This window comes from Plecotus auritus, assembly GCF_963455305.1.
Source record: "Plecotus auritus genome assembly, chromosome: 4".
Taxonomy (NCBI): Eukaryota; Metazoa; Chordata; class Mammalia; order Chiroptera; family Vespertilionidae; genus Plecotus; species Plecotus auritus.
In genome coordinates, this window is record NC_137775.1 from 135432896 (window position 1) to 135455151 (window position 22256).

General features: G+C 39.6%; 1 protein-coding gene across 11 annotated transcripts in view; it reads left to right on the top strand.

Annotated features, from left to right (window-relative positions):
- LOC308246914 (putative RNA-binding protein Luc7-like 2) overlaps positions 1-22256 on the top strand; it is a 64984-nt gene that overhangs the window by 28402 nt on the left and 14326 nt on the right. For all 11 annotated transcript variants that reach the window (XM_080665260.1, XM_080665268.1, XM_080665264.1 and 8 more), the window contains 4 exons: positions 7721-7819; positions 10526-10636; positions 17463-17606; positions 20780-20956. In XM_080665260.1, the coding sequence (XP_080521386.1) occupies positions 7721-7819; positions 10526-10636; positions 17463-17606; positions 20780-20956 (531 nt within the window). The remainder of the gene's footprint in view (positions 1-7720; positions 7820-10525; positions 10637-17462; positions 17607-20779; positions 20957-22256) is intronic.

Genomic DNA, 22256 nt, shown 5'->3' on the forward strand with positions numbered 1-22256 from the left:
CACCTGCTACACCCTCCCGCCGTGGCCAATGCCCGCCATGTTTCACACTCTTGTCGCCTGCTGCTGATGCCTGCCATGTTCTGCGTGCGCCCCCTGGTGGTCAGTGCATGTCATAGTGACCGGTTGTTTGGTTGGCCCACCTTTAGGCCTATTTGCATATTAGTCTTTTATTATATAGGATCTTTGCATATCTAGGGCTTGAAATGAATGACAAAAAGTATTTCCTGCTGTATTACTTATTTTTCCTATTTTGTTTCTTAGTTTACTTTGTTCAGTAGATTCCACGTATAAGTGAAATCATATAGTACTTGTCTTTCTCTGAATGGCTTATTTCACTTAGCATAATACTCTCTAGGTTGGTCTATCCATGCTGTTGCAAAAGTAAGATTTCCTTTTTTTATAGCTGAGTAGTACTCCATTCTATAAACTTACCACAGTTCTTTTATCCACTCATCTACTGATGGGTACTTGGGCTGCTTCTAAATCTTGGCTATTGTAAATAACGCTGCAGTGAATATAAGGGTGCATATATTCTTTCCAATTAGTGTTTTGGGTTTCTTCAGATGTATTCCCAGAAGTGAAATTGCTGGGTCATAAAGCAGTTCCATTTTTCATTATTTGAGGAAACTCTATACTGTTTTTCACAGTGGCTGTACCGATCTGCATTCTACCAACAGCGCGTGTGGTTTCCTGCTGTTTTAAAAAATATTAATAAAAAGCAGAAGAGTTTTATTTTAAGGCAATAGTGGCATAAACATACCCAGGTTTTGTTATTTCAAGACTTTTCCTATATTATACTAAGTTTTTTTTTTCTTCTTGTTCTTGGACTGGGTTTTGAAGCAAGCATTGAACCTGGCTGGAAAAAAAATTTTATAAATATGAGGAAGGGAGAAAGTGAATTACTTGAGAAAAGAGGTGTTCAAGGAGATTAAGTGAATTTCTCAGAGTTAAAGTGATAAGAAGTAAAGGTTCTTTTTCATCTGACTTATTTCACTTAGCATAATACTCTCAAGATCCATCCATGTTGTCTCAAATGGCAGTATTTTGTCATTCATAGCTGAATAGTATTTCGTTGTATATATGTACCAAATTTTTTTTATTCAATAATCAGTTGAAGGACACTTAGGTCGTTTCCATGTCTTGGCCACTGTAAATAATGCTGCAGTAAACATAGGGATACATGTATATTTACAAATAAATGTTTCCAAATTATTTAGATAGATACCCAAAGAGAGATTGCTGGGTCATTTGGTAGCTCTCTTCTTAACTTTTTGAGGCATCTCTGTATTTCCCATAGTGGCTGTACAAATTTACATTCCTACCAGCAGTCTATGAGGGGTCCTTTTTTCCCCCAGATCCTAACACTTGTTATTTCTGATTGATAACTAGAGGTCCAGTGCACGAAATTTATGCACAGGTAGGTTCCCTAGGCCTGGCCTGTGATCAGGGCCTATTGGGGTCTTCCTTCCCCCAGCTGCTGGCTGGGGCCTTCCTTCCTCTGGCTGCCTTTGTGCCGCTCCCTGGTGGTCAGCACACGTTATAGCGAGCAGCTGAACTCCCGATGGGACAATTTGCATATTAGCCTTTTATTATATGGAATAACCATTCTAACAGGTGTTAGGTGGGGTCTCAGTGTGGTTTTGGTTTGTATTTTCCTTATAACAAGTTACGTTGAAGATCTTTTAATGTATCGGTTGACCATCTCTATGTCCTCTTTGGAAAATTATTCAAGTTCTTGGACCATTTTTTTTAAAAATATATTTTATTGATTTTGTACAGAGAGGAAGGGAGAGGGATAGAGAGCTAGAAACATCGATGAGAGAGAAACATCGACCAGTTGCCTCCTGCACACCTCCCACGGGGGATGTGCCCGCAACCAATGTACATGCCCTTGACCGGAATTGAACCCGGGACCCTTCAGTCCGCAGGCCGACGCTCTATCCACTGAGCCAAACTGGTTTCAGCATCTTAGACCATTTTTTAATTGCATTGTTTGTTTTTTTGTTGTTGGGTTCTTTATATATTTTGGATATTAGCTCCCTCTGGGAGGTATCACTTACAAATATCTTTTCCCATTCTGTTGGTTGCCTTTTTGTTTTATTGATGGTTTCTCTTTCTTTTTTAATATTTTTATTGATTTCAGAGAGGAAGGATGAGGGAGAGAGAGAGAAACGTCAATCATGAGGAAGAATCATTGATTGACTGCCTCCTGCATGCCCCACACTGGGGATCGGGCATATGCCCTGACTGGGAAATCGAACTGTGATCTCCTGGTTCATAGATCGACGTTTAACCACTGAGCCAATGACTATTAATATGTCAATATTTTTTTGCATTTGTTTTTGCTGTACAGTGGCAATGAAATCTTTGTATGTTTTTGTGTACATTTGCAACTTTAATGTCATTTTTACATTGAGAATATAAATTCATTGATACAGGAATTAGTCTCACACTATTTTATAATTCCCTTTTAGGATTTAGCTTATAGAACCAAGCAAATGTACTAACATAACAAAGCAAGAATATTTGCAAATACTTAGAGCTGTTACTATGTCTGGTTTCTATCACCGGTATAATCATTGACATATACTGTCATTAGTTTACACTTGGCAGTACACTTTTTTGTTGTTGTTGAGTATAATTTCCCCGTTAACTCAATATTTTCTTCCAAAATTAAAGTATCGTTATTGGCTTTCTGATTGTAAGAATAATATATGCTCATTGCATTTAATTTAACAACTATTAAAAGGTTTATACAAGCCAACCTTACAGCATTGTCTGTCTAAATTTACAAAAATGGCATTTTATTGTCTTTCTTTGCCATGTTTTTTCCACTTAGCATCAAGAACACTTTTCTAATGGCTATATCATGTGTCATATGGCTATTCCTTAATTTAGTTAATCATACCGCTGTTGCTGGGATTTTAAAATGTTTTTAACTTTTTAGATCAAAAACACTATTGTTAAATCTTAGTGTTTGTTTATCTATATGTACTTATTTTATTGTTTCCTCTAGTTCTTAGAAGTACAATTCCTTTATCAAATCATCAAGTTTATTTAATAATCATGGGTTGTGCAGAATCTGGTCTTTTATGTAGAATGGAAAAAGAAGAGACATAAACCATTGTTCTCAGGAAGCTTAGAGTCCATTTGGGGAGATAACATTCACTTTTGGAATTTTTTTTTTTTTAATATATTTTATTGATATTTTACAGAGAGGAAGGGAGAGGGATAGAGAGCTAGAAACATCGATGAGAGAGAAACATCGATCAGCTGCCTCCTGCACACCCCCCACTGGGGATGTGCCCGCAACCAAGGTACATGCCCCTGACCGGAATTGAACCCGGGACCCTTCAGTCCGCAGGCCGACGCTCTATCCACTGAGCCAAACCGGTTTCGGCCACTTTTGGAATTTTAAAAGAATATAATTAAAAAGCACTTAACAGCCTGGCCGGCATGGCTCAGTGGTTGAGAGTCGACCTATGAATCAGGTCACCATTCAATTCCTGGTCAGGGCACATGCCCTGGTTAAGAGTCGATCCCCAGTGTGGGGTGTGCAAAAGGCAGTCTCATTGATGTTTCTGTCTCTTTCTCTCTCCCTTCCTCTCTGAAATCAATAAAAAAATACATATATTTTTTAAAAAACACTTAACAGAATCAACTTTGTTAAACAGTAAAACAGTATAAAATGCCATAAGGTTACGAGTTATCAGTACCAGGTATAGCTATTTGGTCAGGACTTCAGGAAATGGATTTAGGATGAGGAAGACAAAATACAATAGCATGGGCTATTGTAGCTCACCCTTAACCGCCAAATCTTTATTATAGCTAGGCCCTTTTAGGGCTTCGGCCCCAAAATCTATGGTGGGCCATGCTACATTGTAAAGCTGTAGGTGCTCATGGCCCAGGAGAGTGAAAAGCCCAAGTAGCCTAATTCCTGGAGGAGAGGAGCACTTAAGAATAAGAGAGGAGTAGCTGGAAATGCTTAAGAAGGAAAGTAGTACAAACAAAGGAATCTGCCCAATTAAAAGCTTTTTTTTTTTCCATTTTGCAGTCTAAGAATTTGTCAATTAAAATACCAAGAATAAACTTATAGAAAGAACTTAATTATTAAGTGAATTACTTAAGTTTAAAAATACAAAACTCTTCATGTGGCTTTTATCACAAGTAAAGTCATTTTAAGTGAAAATAAACATTTTATTCAGTTTGAAGCTCACTTATTTCAGAAAAGAAGTAGCAACAAACATCTATACACTTAGTATTCAAAGCACTGTTGTACATCAGTGATTAAGTCAGGATTGATTTGGCATTGGAGAGGTCCAGTTAGTCATGCTGTGGTTCTATCATGGGTCCCTCCCAGGTGGCCTTTAAAAAGAATTATATCTATATTGATTTCAGAGAGGAAGGCAGAGGGAGAGAGAGATAGAAACATTAGTGATGAGAGAGAATCATTGATTGACTGTTTTCCTGCATGCGCCCTACTGGGGATGGAGCCCACAGCCCAGGCATGTGCCCTGACTGGGAATTGAATTATGACCTTCTGGTTCACAAGTGACGCTCAACCAGCTGGGCCCTGCTGGCTTTTTAATTAGACGATTAGGGTCATGGAGAGCATTAACATAGGCGTACATTCCCTTCACTCACTTTTACAATGGCAGGTAATTGTTGGATTTTATTTGGCTTGATGTTTTTTATTGTAAACTAGAGGCCCAGTGCATGAAATTTCGTGCACTCGGGGGGAGGAGTGTTGGGTGTCCCTTAGCCCAGCCTGCGTCCTCTGGCAGTCCGGGAGCCCTCGGGGGATGTCGGACTGCTGTGGAGGTGGGAGAGGCTCCCGCCACTGCTGCTGAGTGGCTCTTTCCCTGTGGGAGCACACTGACCACCAGGGGCAGCTCCTGCATTGAGTGCCCCCTGGTGGTCAGTGCACGTCATAGTGACTGGTCATTCTGCTGTCGGGCTGAAATTGGCTCTGCAACATCCTCCGAGGGGTCCCAGATTGCGAGAGGGCGCAGGCCAGGCCAAGGGACTCCACCAGTGCACAATGGGGGCCAGAGAGGGATGCAGGAGGTTGGCTAGCTGGGGAGGGATAGCAGGAGGGTTCCAGGGCGTGTCCGGCCCATCTTGCTCAGTCCCAATTGGCCGGACCCCAGCAGCAAGCTAACCTGGTGGGAGCATCTGGCCCCCTGGTGGTCAGTGCACATTGTAGCGACTGGTCAACTGTTTGACTGACTGCCCCCTGGTGGTCAGTGCACATCATAGCAAGCGGTTGAGCGGCCTTAGCATAGCATTAGCATATTACGCTTTGAATGGCTGACCTGACACTTAGCATATTAGGCTTTTATTATATAGGATACTCCTGATGTACATGGCACAGTGCCACAGTAGATGCTTAGTCATGATGGTATGGACAGGTGGAAATAAACGATTAGTATCTAGAATTTTGAAAATCTGCTTTGCTCTTTTGTCCTGTTAGTTCCATAAAATAAGCACGGGCTATTGTAATCCTCCCCAACCCCCCAAATCTTTATTATAGCTAGGCCCTTATAGGGCTTTGGCTCCAAAATCCACTATGGTGAGCCAGGTTAGACTGTAAAGTTGCAGCTGCTCATGGCCCAGGAAAGTGAAAAGCTGAGGAGCTAGAAACACTTAAGAAGGAAAGTAGTACAAGCAAAGGAGATAACCCAAGATGAGAAGACCTTCCAAAGCTCAGATCAGTTTTGTCCTGGGATGCATCCTGACCACTCTTGATTGTTAAGCCCAGGGCCCCCTGCGCCAAATGTTCTTTTCTGCCCTCTTTTCCCAGATTGGTTCATTCAACATATATTAAGTATTCCTCCATACCAGGCTTGGGCCTCTCTTCAGAAGCTTTCGTCAGTATTGTTTTAAAGGTCCCTGGGTCCAGGTTAAGAATCACTGCACTGGATCAAAAGCATTTCCAATGGTGACCGCTTAATAAGCTTTTATGAAATAAGTATAGCCCCTCCTGAGCAACTATAGCTGTGGAAATACATGCAGATGCAAAAGAAGTTGTTGGAGTGATTAATGTTAAGGCATTAAGAAACCAGTTGGCCCTTGTAGCCAAGAGGTTAATAACATTCTTTGGCCATTAACTTCTTTCATTCCTGTCTTATTTTCCTGCATTTTAAAAAGAGTATTAAACTTTTTTCAACAGCCTTTTCTCCATAAATATTGCTTAATAAGCAGCCTTAAATTTCCATACATCTACAGAAAGTTTCAGTTGCTATTTACTGTTACTGGAAAACCCCTTGGTTTGTTATAGCCCATAGAATAATGAATGAGGCCTGGAAAAACACCACATCCTCAGCAACACAGTGATACTTTAGAGCCATTCTTGTAATGACTTTTTTAATTTGTTGAATTTTCCTTATAATTTCCCAAAGGATAGCTTTGAGGACATTGTTTACTTAATTTTTCACATTTGTTCCTTCAAGTAATTAAGAACTGAAATAATATAGTTCTACAGAGAAACTCTTTTTTTATATAGTCATAAAAATCTCAAGAGTTGGAAGAATAAGCTACCTGATGGTTGAATTCTTTCCTCAATATCCTAGAAAAATGGTTGTCTAAACTGTATTTGAATCTCTCATTTATCTGGTAGCTCAGTAAGTCATGAGAAGCTTAAATGTTTTCTTACATTGAGAGAGTTAAAATATGACTCTGTAGAGTCCTTTGGGGCCATAATAAAATTCGTTTCTATTTCATACTGAAAAGTTCTTAACATCATGATTCTTCTCCAGCTAATTCTTTCTTTTTTTAAATATATCTTCATTGATTTCAGAGAGGAAGGGGGAGAGAGAGAGAAACATTTTGAGAGAATCATTGATCGGCCGCCCCCTGTATGCCCCCTACTGGGGATCGAGCCCGCAACCTGGGCATGTGCCCTTGGCCAGAATTGAACCCGGGATCCTTCAGTTGCAGGCCGATGCTCTATCCACTGAGCCAAACCGGCTAGGGCCAGCTAATTATTTCTTTACTTTTGCTTTTTGGTATGGCTTGATTTTGAGACGTTTTGTTGGTTTATTTATATCCCTTTTGAAATGTGTTAACACACAAAATGTGTCTTTTGGAGGAGAGAGGGTTTGCTTTTAAAACCAACCTTTAGTAAGATTTGTCACGTTGTTTGGACTATACCCTATAAGTTAATTTATCTCAGCGATGCCACATTGTAACCCTTACTTTTGAGAAGTTTTTTAATTTGTCTAATTTTCTGCTCATACCTAGTTATTTGAAAATTTGTCTTCTTAGATATAGCTAGCTATAGGATTTCATAGTTTTTAAATTTTATCTGGTCCATCAGTGTTTGTGAATCTTAATACAGTGAATTCACTGTCTTTTTGAACGTGACATAATATAGAAAATTGATATTCTTTGTTATAAACATATCCATGTTGTTGCTTGGAGCTTATTTTCTCCAGCTTTGTTCAGATTCAGACAGGCTTTTCCTTGTCAGTCTGTTCTTAAGTACAAAAATGATCACTGTTCTCACTTATCGGTAGATAGAATTGATGTCCTTTTTTTTTTTTTTTTTTTTGTTGGCGCCAAGTTTAATACTTGTTTATGAAATTTTGTAATTAGAAAGTCCATAAACAAAGAGGCATATGTATGACTTAACATGTATTCTATGGAGTACTGTGGTTATTAATGAATTTTTGAAAAAATGTGTTTTCTGTTTAATGTGTCCCTTTTTTTTCCTTCTTAGAGAATGGATCTTGGAGAATGTTTGAAAGTCCATGACCTGGCTTTAAGAGCGGATTATGAAATTGCATCCAAAGAACAAGATTTTTTCTTTGAGCTTGATGTATGTGTTTTTATTTTAATGAGTTGCATTATCTGTCACAATATAACATTTTGAATATGGATTTTTCTCTTAATAGGGAAAGGCTCTTAGCAAATTATCTTCTTTGTGGTTATATGAAGGGTAGTACTAAAATGAAGTGAGATCATGTACTACTTCCTGACTAACAGTTTTAGAAAATATAAGATGAAATTGGATATTTTAAGAAAATATGTAAAGTAATATAATTTATATACAGGATGTCTCAAAAAATGTGTATGCACACAGCTTATAGCTCAGTTTTGAAAATGAAATGTTTATTTATTTATTTTTGTTAATATATTTTTATTGATTTCAGAGAGAAAGGGAGAGGGAGAGAGAGAGAGAGAGAGAAACATCAATGATGAGAGAGAATCATTGATTGGCTGCCTCCCCGCAGGTCCCACATTGGGGATCAAGCCTGTAACCCAGGCATGCTCCCCGAACGGGAATTGAACCGTGACCTCTTGGTTCATAGGTTGACTCTTAACTACTGAGCCACACTGGCCAGGCTGTTCGTTTGTTTATTTAATTTTGTTGTTGTTGTTAATCCTCACCCGAGGAAATTTTTCCATTGATTTTCACTGGGGATTGAGCCTTTATCAGAATCATACCTGGGACCCTTTCAGTCCATGGGTTGATGCTCCAACCACTGAGCCAAACCAGCTAGGGCAAAAATGAAATGTATTTTAATAAACCCTGCCTTTATTATTATTCAAAGTGTGTATAAACATTTTTTTAGTACACCCTATATTCTTCTGAAAATTAAGCATATTTTTCTCAATAAAGTAGTAATAATTAAGGAAGGTATCAATTTAAACAAATACAAACCAATTTCTAGTGCATGTAAGGCTTTTTAATCTGATGGATTTTTATATTCATCATATTGTTTATTATTTTTTAAAATTGTTATTGATTTTAGAGAGGAAAGAAGAGGGAGAGGGAGACAGATACATCAGTGGTGAGAGAGAATCATTGATTGGCTGCCTCCTGCATTCCCCACACTGGGGATTGAGCCTGCAATCCAGGCATGTTCCCTGACCAGAATCAAACCAAGACCTCCTCTTAATAGGTCAATGCTCAACCACTGAGCCATATTCATATTGTCTGAGCAATATTCATATTTTTGTACCTGTAAATATACACAGAGAGGGAGAGTATTAAGGACAATGTTGTTTTTTAATGTAAAACAAGGATTATTACAGGAGATACCATTTAGAACTCTGAATAGCTCAAAATCTGACTATATTGTGTGTGTTTTTTACATATTTTTTCTTTTTTAAAAATAGGGAACACTTCATGATTTGTGTGTCATCCTTGAACCAGGAGTCATGCCAATCTCTGTATGGTTCCAGTTTTAGTATATGTGAGCACTTTTTTAAAACAAACATGAGAATTGTATTAAAATAGGGAAACTTTTTTTATATTTACATAAAATATACCAATCAGCATTACATAAAACATACTGATAAGCATAAATCTTATGCTACCTTTTGTAAGTGAGGAGATTGGCATTTTATTTGGTTTGGGAGATAAAGCAGTAAAGTAGGGCGCCCCCCGCCTGCCCCCCCCCCCATTTACTTCTGAATTTCCAAGAATTTCTGTTAATGGAATAATGGAAATAAAAACCATCTATGTAAATGCAATTTAATACATGGCTGGAACATTTGGGGGAAACAAACACCTTATAGTAATTGGGTTATAATTTATACACACGGCATAAAATACAGCAGAAATTTTCTATCATCTAGATGTAAGGGTGTGAAAAATTAGGTTATTTTCAGTCTTTTTTCTATTATAGTATGATAATGTATTTTTACTTATCAAGTGTATAGAGTAAGTTTCTAGAAATAGAATAACTGAGTCAGAGAGTAATTTTGCAAAGTTGCTCTTCCTTAGAATTAATCAATTTATACTCCCACCAATAATATATGAGATTATCTACTTCCCATCTGGCCACATAGTGTGTTTTCAAGGTTTATTTGCAACTTTGATAGATGAAATGTGTAATATAAGTGTAGTTTTAACCTGCATTTCTCTTATGAGTGAGTTTGAACATATTTCATATATTTAAGATCTGTTTATATTTCCTTTTTAGTGAACTGTCAGTTTACAATTTTTTTTTTTGCTATTGGTTAATCTTTGATGTTAACATTTATTTTTAGTTGATTTGTACTAACTTGACATATTATGAAAATCAATCTTTCCCTCAGATAATACTTTGCATTTTTCCCCCCTGTTTTTCTTTTGGTAGTTATGGGCCTTGTAGAATATTTTTAGTTATCTAATTAATCTTTTTTAAATCTCTATTGGATTAATTAGGAAGGCCTTCCCTATTCTGAGGTGATGAGTTCTCTATCATTTTCTTCTGGTTTCTTTCCTGCTTTTCACTTTCAGTAAATTTTTGGGTTAACTATTTTTAGAATTTGATACGTGCTGAGTAAATTTATATTTTTAAATAAAACACTTATATTTTAAATTATACATACACATACATACATATATGTAAATAAATGGAAATATTAGCCACAGCTGTCAGCTGGAAAGGAAGTGAGATTCTTGATCACTTTCTTTAAAATTGCTCACCCACGGATATGTTTTATTGATTTAAAAGTGTAATTTTTGAGTAAAGATATTTCTGAAGAAAGTTGATTTTTCTGGAAATAATTGTCTTTTAATTGAACTATGTAGGCTATGGATCATCTGCAGTCATTTATTGCCGATTGTGATAGAAGAACAGAAGTGGCCAAGAAAAGATTAGCAGAAACTCAAGAAGAGATTAGTGCTGAAGTGGCAGCAAAGGTAACAATTTTAATCTTATCTTTTTTTTTTTTTTTTAATGTATTTCTTTATTGATTTCAGAAAGGAAGGGAGAGGGAAAGATAGAAACATCAGTGATTAGAAAGAATCATCAATCGGCTGCCTCCTGCATGCCCCCCACTGGGGATCAAGCCCGCAACCCGGGCATGTGCCCTTAGCTGGAATCAAACCTGGGACCCTTCAGTCTGCAGGCTGATGCTCTATCCACTAAGCCAAACGGGCTAGGGCAGCCTTGGGCAAACTACGGCCCGAGGGCCAGATCCGGTTGTTCTATCCAGTTCTCTTGCTCTCCCCTCCGCTCCTTTACTTTGAATTTATATTAGTTTACACAAACACTCCATGCTTTTGTTCCAGCCCTCTGGTCCAGTTTAAGAACCCATTGTGGCCCTCGAGTCAAAAAGTTTGCCCACCCTTGGGCTAGGGCGTCAATTTTTTCAATAGTACAGAATGTAGTTTCATCTTTTAATTTTTTATTTTGAAAAATTACATTCACAGAAGCTTGCAAAGACAAATGGGAAATTCTATGTATTCTTCCTCTAGCTTTCCCTTATGTTAAGATATCTTACACAACCAGTACAATGTCAAAGGCAATAAATTAATATTGGTCCAGTCCTTGTATTTTATTCAGATTTCACCAGTTATGCATGCATTTACTTGTTTTGTGTGTGTAGCTCTACGCAGTTTTATCACATGTGCAAATTGGATAAATACTATAATAATTACATTAATTGTAACATTATCATCACAAGGCTCCCTCACGTTAACCCTTTATAGCCGCATGCACCGCCCTTTCCCCTAACCCCTGGCAACCACTAACTTATTTTCTGTCTTTATAATTATACCAGGGGCCCTGTGCATGAACTCGTGTACCTTGAAAGGAACTGTGGGCCACGAGGCTGTGGTGGACACGGGTGGGTGGGTCTTGGCTCATCCTCCACGCCCACTCCGGCTCCTTCCGCTGCGGCCCCCGGTCTCCTGTCTGCTGGCAGCCCTGCTCCTTCCACCGCTGCTGCCACTGCTGACAGCGCCAGCCCCGCTTGCACCCGCTGAAGGCGCGGAGCAATTGGGGCCGGAGCCAGCAGCAGGTGCGAGCAGGGCCGACACCGTCAGTGGGTGTGAGTGGGGGCAGCGCTGGCAGCAGGAGCGAGCACTGGGCGAGACCGTGGTGTTTGGGAGCAAAGAATTTTCAGTGACAGTGACTGGCGCCCCCGCTCACCTCCACCATCCCGCTGCGGCCAGCACCCACCATGTTTCACACTCTGACGCCTGCTGCCAACACCCGCATGTTCCGCGCACGCCCCCTGGTTGAGTGCATGTCATAGTGACTGATTGTTTGGTTGTTCCACTGTTCCGTCTATTTGCATATTAGCCTTTTATTATATAGGATTATTTCATCAGTATCACATAAATGGAATCATGCAGTACGTATCCTCTTAAGATTAGCTTTTTATACTCAACACAACTTGAGATTCATACAAGTTGTTTTATCAGTTCATTCCTTTTTATTTCTGAGTAGTATCCCATGGTATGGATATATTGCAGTTTAAACACTCAAATATTGAAGGGGACATTTGGGTTGTTTCCACTTACTGGCTAATATCAATAAAGCTGCAGTAAACATTCATGTACAGATTTTTGTGTGGCCATAAGTTTTTATTTCTCTGGGATAAATAACCAAGACTGCAATTGCTAGGTAAGGCTATTTTTAGTTTTGGAAGCAAGTACCAAATTTTTTTTCTAGAGTGGCTGTACCATTTTACATTCCTACCAGCAATGTGTTAGTGATCCACTTTCTTCACATTTGTGCCAGCATTTTGATGATGTCACTGTTTTATCCATTCTGAAAGGTGTGTTACTACATCTCATTGTGGTTTCAGTTTGCATTTCTCTAATGACTAATGACTTTGTACATTATTTTCATGTGCTTATTTTCCATCTGTATATTCTTTTCAGTGAATGTCTGTATGTCTTACGCCCATTTTCCAAATGGAATGTTCATTCTTTTTTATAAATACTAGAGGCCCGGTGCACGAAATTCGTGCACGGGGGAGGGGGGTGTCCCTCAGCCCAGCCTGCACCCTCTCCAATCTGGGACCACTTGAGGGATGTCCACTTGATGACTAAACGGGCAGTCAGACATCCCTCTCACAATCCAGGACTGCTGGCTCCCAACTGCTCGCCTGCCTGCCTTCCTGATTCCCCCTAACTGCTTCTGCCTGCTAGCCTGATCACCCCCTAACCACTCCCCTGCCAGCCTGATCGATGCCTAACTGCTCCCCTGTCGGCCTGTTTGCCCCTAACTGCCCTCCCCTGCAGGCCTGGTCACCCCTAACTGCCCTCCCCTGCAGGCCTGGTCACCCCCAACTGCTCTCCTTTGCAGGCTTGATTGTCCCCAGCTGCCCTCCCTTGCAGACCTGGTCCCTCCCAACTGCCCTCCTCTGCTGGCCTGGTCACCCCCAACTGCTCTCCCCTGCAGGCCTGGGTCCCTCCCAACTGCCTTTCCCTGCAGGCCTGCTCGCCCCCAACTTCCCTACTCTGCCGGCTTGGTCACCCCTAACTGCCCTCCCTTGCAGGCCTGGTCCCTCCCAACTGCCCTCCCTTGCTGGCCATCTGTGGTGGCCATCTTGTGTCCACATGGGGGCAGGATCTTTGAACACATGGGGGCAGCCATCTTGTGTGTTCGAGTGATGGTCAATCTGCATATTACTCTTATTAGATAGGATAGAGGCCTGGTGCACGGGTGGGGGCCAGCTGGTTTGCCCTGAAGGGTGTCCCGGATCAGGGTGGGGGTTCCCTTGGGGCATGGGGTGGCCTGGGCGAGGGGCCTGTGGTGGTTTGCAGGCCGGCCACGCCCCCTGGTGACCTAAGCGGAGGCCCTGGTATCTGGGGTTTATTTATCTTCTACAATTGAAACTTTGTAGCCTGGAGCGGAGCCAAGCATTCTGCTAGCTCTGTGGCGGCAGCCATTTTTTTGGGATTTATGTATCTTCTATAATTGAAACTTTGTAGCCTTAAGTGGAGGCCTGGGACGGCCAGGGTGTGCGGAAAGCTTGGCTTCCTCCATCACCGGGGGCAACCCTAGCCTCCTGCTCTTTCCAGCTCCCTGGCTGCCACCATTTCTGTTTGGTTTTATGTATCTTCTATCATTGAAACTTTGTAGCCTTGAGTGGAGGCCTAGGCCGGCAAGGGCAGGCAGAAAGCTTGGCTTCCTCCATTGCTGGGGAAACCCAAGCCTCCCTCCTGTTCTCTGTGGCCGTAGCCAACTTGGTTGGGTTTATTTGCATATTTGCTTCTGATTGGCTGGTGGGCATGGCTTGTTGGTGTAGCAGAGTGATGGATAATTTGCACATTACTCTTTTATTATATAGGATGTTTTTATTGATTTTAAAGAGGGGAAAGGAGAGGGAGAGAAATGTCAATGTAAGAGAGATACATCAATCTGTTGCCTCCTGTTGAACCTGCAACCTGGGCATGTGCCCTAACCGGGAATTGAAACGGTCTCCTTTTGGTGCATGGGACAACAATCAACCAGCTGAGCCACACAGGCTAGGGCAGCCACGGGCAAACTACGGCCCGCGGGCTGGATGCGGCCCGTTCGGCTGTTCTATCCGACCTGCAGAGCTGAAAGAGCGGAGGGTTCTCTTGCTCTCCCCTCCGTTTCTTTACTTTGAATTTATATTAGTTCACACAAACACTCCATCCATGCTTTTGTTCCGGCTCTCCGGTCCAGTTTAAGAACCCATTGTGGCCCTTGAGTCAAAAAGTTTGCCCACCCCTGGGCTAGGGCAAGAATGCTCGTTTTTTTAAATGTTGAGTTTTGTCTACTTACCGCTTTTTTAAAAAAAATACGTTTTTATTGGTTTTTGAGAGAGGGGAAGATGGTTTTTGAGAGAGGGGAAGATGCGGGGAGAGAAAAACATTGATGTGAGAAACATCAGTCGGCTGCCTTCTGCATGCACTCCAACTGGGGATCAAACCAGAAACCTGGGTATGTGCCTTGACCTGGAATCGAACTGGTAACCTTTGGTGCACAGTACAAGCCTCAACCAACTGAGCTACATCTACCAGGGCAACTCACTATTTTTAAAAAATATTTTGCTGTGAACTTACACACAAAAGTAGAGAAAAATACAACGAATCCTAATGGATTCAAAGCTGTCAGTTTTCTGTTGTTTCATTATTATACTAGAGGCCCAGTGCACAAAATTCATGCACTAGGGGATCCCTCAGCCAGGCCTGCACCCTCTCACAATCCAGGACCCCTTGGGGGATGTCCGCCTTCTGGATTAGGCCTGTTCCCCACTAAGCCGGCAGTCAGACATACCTCTCGCACTCCGGGACCCCTTGCTCTTTACTGCCCACCTGCTCCTTAGTGCTGTTGTGGAGGCAGGAGAGGCTCCCGCCACCGCCACTGCGCTCACCAGCTGTGAGCCTGGCTTCTGGGTGAGCAGCGCTCCCCCTGTGGGAGCTCACTGACCACCAGGGGGCAGCTCCTGCATTGAGCATCTGCCCCCTGGTGGTCGGTGCACATCATAGCGACCAGTCGTTCTGGTCGTTTCACCGTAATGGTCACCTAGGCTTTTATTATATAAATAAGCAACTTCTAGATGTCATAATTCACTTCTAAAATATAACCACAGAGTCATATCCATGAAATTAACAATATTTAAAAATTACTTAATACAGTGTGTTTCTTTCCCCTATATAATCGGTGTGGTATACTCAGAATTCAGAAAAGGTCCATATATTGCATTTTGTTGGTTTGATGAGTTACTACTATATAACATTCTGTACCATTCCATGTAGTGTGGTATATTTTATGAAAATGCAGAATGAGATAGTTATCCAGGTAGGATTTACATGACAGCATTAAATACTATAGTGCTTAGATATGTATGTACAAAGGGAAATGTATTCCCTTTATATGTGAAAAGGTTACTTTCAACCAACTTTTTCTGAAAAGTTCTCTGAAGATGAGGATTATAAAGATGGATATACTAAAGTACTCTCTCATGGTTGAAAGGGATCTACAATTGCTGGCTAGACCCCAAGCTGTATTGGTTATCCATCACTACCAAAATGCAGTTTAATAAACTACCTCAAAATTCAGGGACGCCCTAACCGGTTTGGCTCAGTGGATAGAGCATTGGCCTGCGGACTGAAAGGTCCCAGGTTCGATTCCAGTCAAGGGCATGTACCTTGGTTGTGGGCACATCCCCAGTAGGAGGTGTGCAGGAGGCAGCTGATTGATATTTCTCTCTCATCGATGTTTCTAACTCTCTATCCCTCTCCCTTCCTCTCTGGAAAAAAATCAATAAAATATATTTAAAAAAAAATTCAGGGACTGGAAACAGTATTTATTTAGCTCATTGACTACTGATTTAGGCTGAACTTTATTCCTGTCTTAGCGGGGCTCTCTCCCTTCCTTGGCTTCCAGTCAGCTGGAGGTTACTGAACTAATTTCTCAGGTGAGAGTTGAGATACAAAAGCATCAAGCTCATTCTTGAATAAGCACTTTTCAAGCCATTCCTTGTGTCATGTTTGCTACCGTCTTGTTAACCAAAGCCAGTTAATTATGTGGTCAAGATCAGATTCAGAATATAATGATACTCGGTAAAATAGCAAAGGGCAAGGGTACAGGGAAGGATGAAGAGTTTGGGGCATTAATGCAATCATTCTATGACAGATATTTAAAGAAAAATACCACTTTGTTAAAGAGGTAATGATAATAGAGTTGGGAATTTCTTCGAGGGGCGAATATCTTGGATTGAAGGAAATTTGAGAAGGAAAGATTATTTGAGAAGTCTTATTTTATTGCGACCAGATATCCATATCAAATTAGAACCTTCTTTGCTAATATAATTGACCACATAGGATAAATACTTACTTATGGCCAAAAAATAGACTATGTAAGTGCCATTAAAAGAAAAGGAATGAACTAGGATGATGGTGGTGCTGAGGAGGAGGAGGAGACATATCAAATCCCAAGGAAAAAGTTAATCCCAGTGAAAAGACATGGACTAAGGGAGAAGGGTTGTCACGCAGTTAGACTAAAAATCAGTAATGTGCTGCGCAATGTATGTGCAAGGCACGTTTTCTTATTTCTCATAGCTTTGTGAGATATTAAATCCCTACTAAGATGAGGAAGTAGATTCAGGTGAAATAATATGACCAAAATTGTACACCTAGTAACTGACTTGCGAGATACCTAAAGTAATATCTTTGCTTCAAAAAGAATTCACCAGCACCAGTTTATATCTTTAACTCATATTTGAGCTAATGCTGTTTGTTGGGCATTGGAAATACAAAGATGGGAAATATAGACAGCTATCTTTAATGTAGTATGATACATATAAAAGTAATTGTCATAAAAGATACAAAGGTAACACAAAAGAGGATTTGGCTCTCTGCTTTTGTGTGTAAGTGGAGGTGAAATATAGTGATTGATCAAGAACGCTTCACAGAATAGACTGCAATTGGATCTTGTTCAGTGAATAGACATTCACCAGGCAGGCAAGTGAGGTAAAGGGATGACATCCCAAGAAGAAATGATATTTTATACTTGGCATACACTGCCAAAGCCAAAGTTGCAAAGTGATAGTTTAGAGATCAGATGTATCCCTGACCTCACTGAAGTGAAGGAGGCAAGCTCAAACATCCTAATGTCTCATGCATTTATGATGTGCTCAGAAAGCATTGTTTGTAATTATATTGCCTCATATAATAACTCTTTTCTGAGTATTTCTGAAATATTTTGAACTTTGATACTTTGCTTTTTATTCATGATCTTCTTTTCTGTTACTTTTAGGCAGAACGTGTTCATGAGTTAAATGAAGAAATTGGTAAATTGTTGGCTAAGGTGGAACAACTAGGAGCTGAAGGAAATGTGGAAGAATCTCAAAAAGTAATGGATGAAGTAGAGAAAGCACGGGCAAAGAAAAGAGAAGCAGAGGTAACTAAATTGTTAATGTTGGTCTTTAGAGCCTTATTATCTATATTTTTATTTCCTCACTCGAGGAGTGAGGATATTTTTTCCATTTTTTTAGAGAGAATAGAAGGGGGGGGGTAGAGAGAGAAAGAGAGAGAGAGAGAAGAGAAACATTGATGTGAGAGGGACGTATCGGTTGTTTGTCTCCTGCTCGAGCCCTGACCAGGGCCAGGGATTGAACCTGCAACCAAGGTAACGTGCCCTTGACCTGGAATTGAACCTAAGACCTTTTGGCCCCCAGATCGGCAATCTAACCACTGAACAAAACTGGCCAGGGCAGTATCTACTTCTCAGAACATGTATAATTAGTCAATGTCATACTAATGGGTTATATATCAAAATTAGTGGTTTTGGAATTTGGAGCCATTGATACGAAATTTATAGCTGGTAAATAAAATTAACTGAACTAGCTAGTCATACACAGCAGTCATTTGTGTCTGTGTGCATGCACACACACTCTGCATATATCTGGTTACTCTGATACCCTATTCTCCATTTTATATCCATGCAACTCTAGCATTCTCCTTTCTCTTCCCACCTCAGTACAGTCCGCTAGCACCTTGTGAGCCTCAGCTCTTCCTCCACAGCACAGTTAAAATCGGATATCCTGCACACAAAGTTCTATTATGTTTGGCCCAAAATTCTATTTCGTTTTTTAAGAAATTGAATGCCTTCATATGAGATTGTATTTTCCACTTTTGCAGTAGTCTCCATTGCTTGTAACTGCATCATACCTGGGTTTAATTTGTTGTTATAGCCTTAAGGCAGAAGCTTAGGTCATTGATTTTAGACCATTTAATGTTATGTTTTCTTCTAAGCACAACTATAGCTGCATCCCACAGATTTTCATTGTAATCCAATTAAAAATATTTACCTATTATTGCTTGTGATTTCTTTTTTCCTCCCTCCTCCTCCTCCTCCTCCCCCCTCCTCCTCTTTTCCTCTCCCCTCCTCCTCCGTCCTCCCCCTCCCCTTCCTCCTCTTCCTTCCCCCTCCTCCTCCGTCCTCCCCCTCCCCCTCCCCTTCCTCCTCCTCCTCCTCCTCCTCCAACTGTTCATGATAGCATAAACAGTTGATTAACACAGATTTTGTATGTTATATGTATTGTATACAATATTCTTACAATAAAGTGAAATGAAAATATAATACTACACTGTTTTTATCGATACTTAAGTTTGTCATCTGCTTCATCTTCAGTACCAACATCAATACTGTTTTATGATACAAAATACTATAGATGTTTAACATATAACTAACACTAGACCACAAAAATGAAAAAGATAATGTGAAAAATTTGTTTATTTACAGATAGAACAATAACTCATGCTAAAATAATGGAGAAGCAGTAATAGTCATCCGATGGCACACATAATTACTGAAATTCCATGGCACACCAAAAAATATATTTTTTGACAATCTGTCAAAAAATAGGTATAATTTTAATTCATTTACACTGGATGGCTATTGTTGTGTTGGCTATTGTCTTTTTTTTTTTTTTAAGTCTTTTATTAAAGCCTTTTTTTAGAGAGAGGAAGGGATAGTGGAGAGACAGACATTGATGTAAGAGAGAAACATCAATTGATTGCCCCCCTTATAAGCCCCAACTGGGGGCTCGAACCTGCAACCTGGGTATGTACTGAGATCAGGAGTCAAACCTGTCACCCTTTGGTGTATGGGACCACATTTCTACCAACCCAGTCATACTGGCCAGGGCTGTTGTCATTTTTCTATTTGGCAGTCTAAGGGCAAAGAGGTCAGTGCCCCTGACTAAATAGTCAGGTATCGCATGTTTAAAAATTTTTGCAGCATACCGGTTGAAAATCTCTGGCCTAGTGTAATCAATAAGATTGCTTCACAGTAGCCTAGCCTATACACTAATAAATAATGATAAAATTTTAATGGCATACAGTATTCCAAGTCATATTCATAATACAGTATTGGAAACATTATTTTATATATATATATTTCTTTTTAATTGATTTCAGAGAGAGGAAGGAGAGGGAGAGAGAAACATCAATGATGAGAGAGAATCATTTGGGTGCCATGTTATTAATTAATGTTTATGGTATTACACTAAACAAAATGGAAAATATGCAAGAAGCTCAAGAGATTAGTTTTTACTGTAGAGATGAGATGATCACATATTTGTTTTGTAAAATGTCCTTCAGTTTGGGTTTGTCTGATTTTTGTTAGATTTTTGTCAGGAATATCACTAAAGTTATGTTACATCCTGTCAGAAGGCACATGTTAGTGGTTTGTCCTATAACTGTGATGTTACTATGTTAGTGTTTGGTATTGACACTTGGAAACGGTAAGTATTCTGTTTCCCATCACTTTTTGATTCACAGGTTATTGGTTACTTTTGTCCGAATGTATTGACTCCCTTTTAAAGAACTTTTCAATAGATTTTATCCAGCCATGTCCACTTATATCTATATCTCCTTAGTCAAAGCTACACAGAAGCTTGGAAATGTTTTTAAGTGTGTATGCTAAAAACAAAGAGCAGAATTCTGTCAATAAGGAAAAAAGGATACAGTGGATATACAAACCTACTAGTATTAATTATTTCATTATTGAACAATATAAAATGGTTGGGTATAAGATATCTAAATTTCAGTAAGGCATTTTTCATCTCTTGTCTTATAAACTATTACTTTTATGAAATTTATTATTTGTATGCCCCATCCTCATTTCCAAAGGGATGTGTAAGAAAGAAGGCAGTGGAAGGAAGCTGTAATGATATAGAAGACGTGCATGCCTTCTCTGCAAGCATGTGCGACTTCTACTTCCTTGATCCTTCACTGATAAATAGTTTTGGGGTTGCTACATCTCATTTTTAACAAAAATTATAGAAAACAGGACATTGAGAAAAACTTTCACAAAGTTGTGTTCTGTATCATGGTAGATATAGTAGTTCTTGGTAAAAAGTATTTGGGGCTCCAATTTTTTTTATTCCCAGTGAAGAGGTCCTGAGACAGAGGATGAGGGGTTATGGAGAATCTAGAATTTTCATGACAAAATAGCCATGCTTTTGTGTGTTCATTAGAAAACATTTTGTTCTTTAGAAAAGTGTATTTTGTTTGATTGTATGATGTTCATTGAAGTTTATGTGAACATTGTTTTTCACTTTTGTCTAGGAAGTGTATCGGAATTCTATGCCAGCTTCCAGTTTCCAACAGCAGAAACTTCGAGTCTGTGAAGTCTGCTCTGCTTATTTAGGTCTTCATGATAATGACAGACGACTGGCTGATCATTTTGGGGGTAAACTGCACCTGGGATTTATTGAAATAAGAGAGAAGCTTGAAGAATTAAAGGTATATTGTTAAATTAATATCACTTTATCTAATTTAACCATTCATTCTTTTGATCTGTATTAGTTGTCTTTTCGTATAGTAATCTTGACTGTGAGTCTCTTTCACAATTCATACTGAATAGTGTAGGATTTCAAATGGAGATACCAGCTGGTTTAATGGATAATGTTTGAGAGACAGACCTTTAAATACTATTCCCCTATTCTTGGAGGTAGTAGTTGAATATGATGGAGTAGAAATATTGCAAACTGGTTTTAAACTAATTCTTTTATACAAAGTCCCCTAAGTTTTTCTCTTTTTTTTCTATAAAATAATATAATATTTACTCTAAAGGAAGTTTGAGAAAATGAACCAAATATTTAGTTGAAATATTTTGCAGTTCTTCACTATATAGCAAGCTGATAGGACCTCTAGTTTTATTTTACACTCCTGCCCCCATTTCAGAAAGGAGTTAGAATGAAATCTATTTTTTTAAAAAAGGACAATCACTATCAAATAAGCTATTCTGAGAAAGGCAACAAGTTCTTACTCATCTGCTGAGTTCTTTTGAGATGATAAGCAAACAGAAAAGGTATTTCTGAGGAGGCAAACATAAACAGAGTGGATGAATATTGTAGTTAATAGTGTGCTCTCTGTATTCTAAGTAGCTAAGATATCTCGTTCAGGTAAGTTTAAAAAAAATGATAAAATGAGTTTCAGTATAGCAAATGGTACCTACTTGGGAGTCTTTGCAGATAGACCTAGCAACAGAACAGTTTAGCATTTTACTGTTTTTAAAACAGCAGCATCAGGATGGTATTGGAAGTGACAGAAAACATTTCTATATTGGAAATCATTGAGCATGGGAACTTGTGATTTATAATGGTTGATTTCTTTTAAAAAATACAAAATAATGCCAGAGAGTATTCAGAGGAGAAAAAATGTATAGAACTAATTTTCAAATATTAAGAAGTCATGAAGGCCCTAGCTTGGTAGCTCTGTTAGAGTGTCATCCTGATACGTCAAGGTGAGAGTTCGATCCCTGGTCAGGGTATATACGATAAGCAACCAGAATGCACAAATAGTGGAACAACATATCAGTGTTTCTCCCTCTCTCCCCTCTCTCCCTCTCTCCCTCCCTCCCTCCCTCTCTCCCTCCCTCCCTCCCTCCCTTCCTCTCTCCCCCTCTCCCCCTCCCCCTCCCCCCACCTTTCTCTTTCTAAAAATAAGTAAATTTAAAAAAAAAATAGAAGTCATGGAGGACCATGAAATTTTGTAAATTTTACAAAAAGAGGAAAGATTTTAGAAACCAGACTTTTAAGTC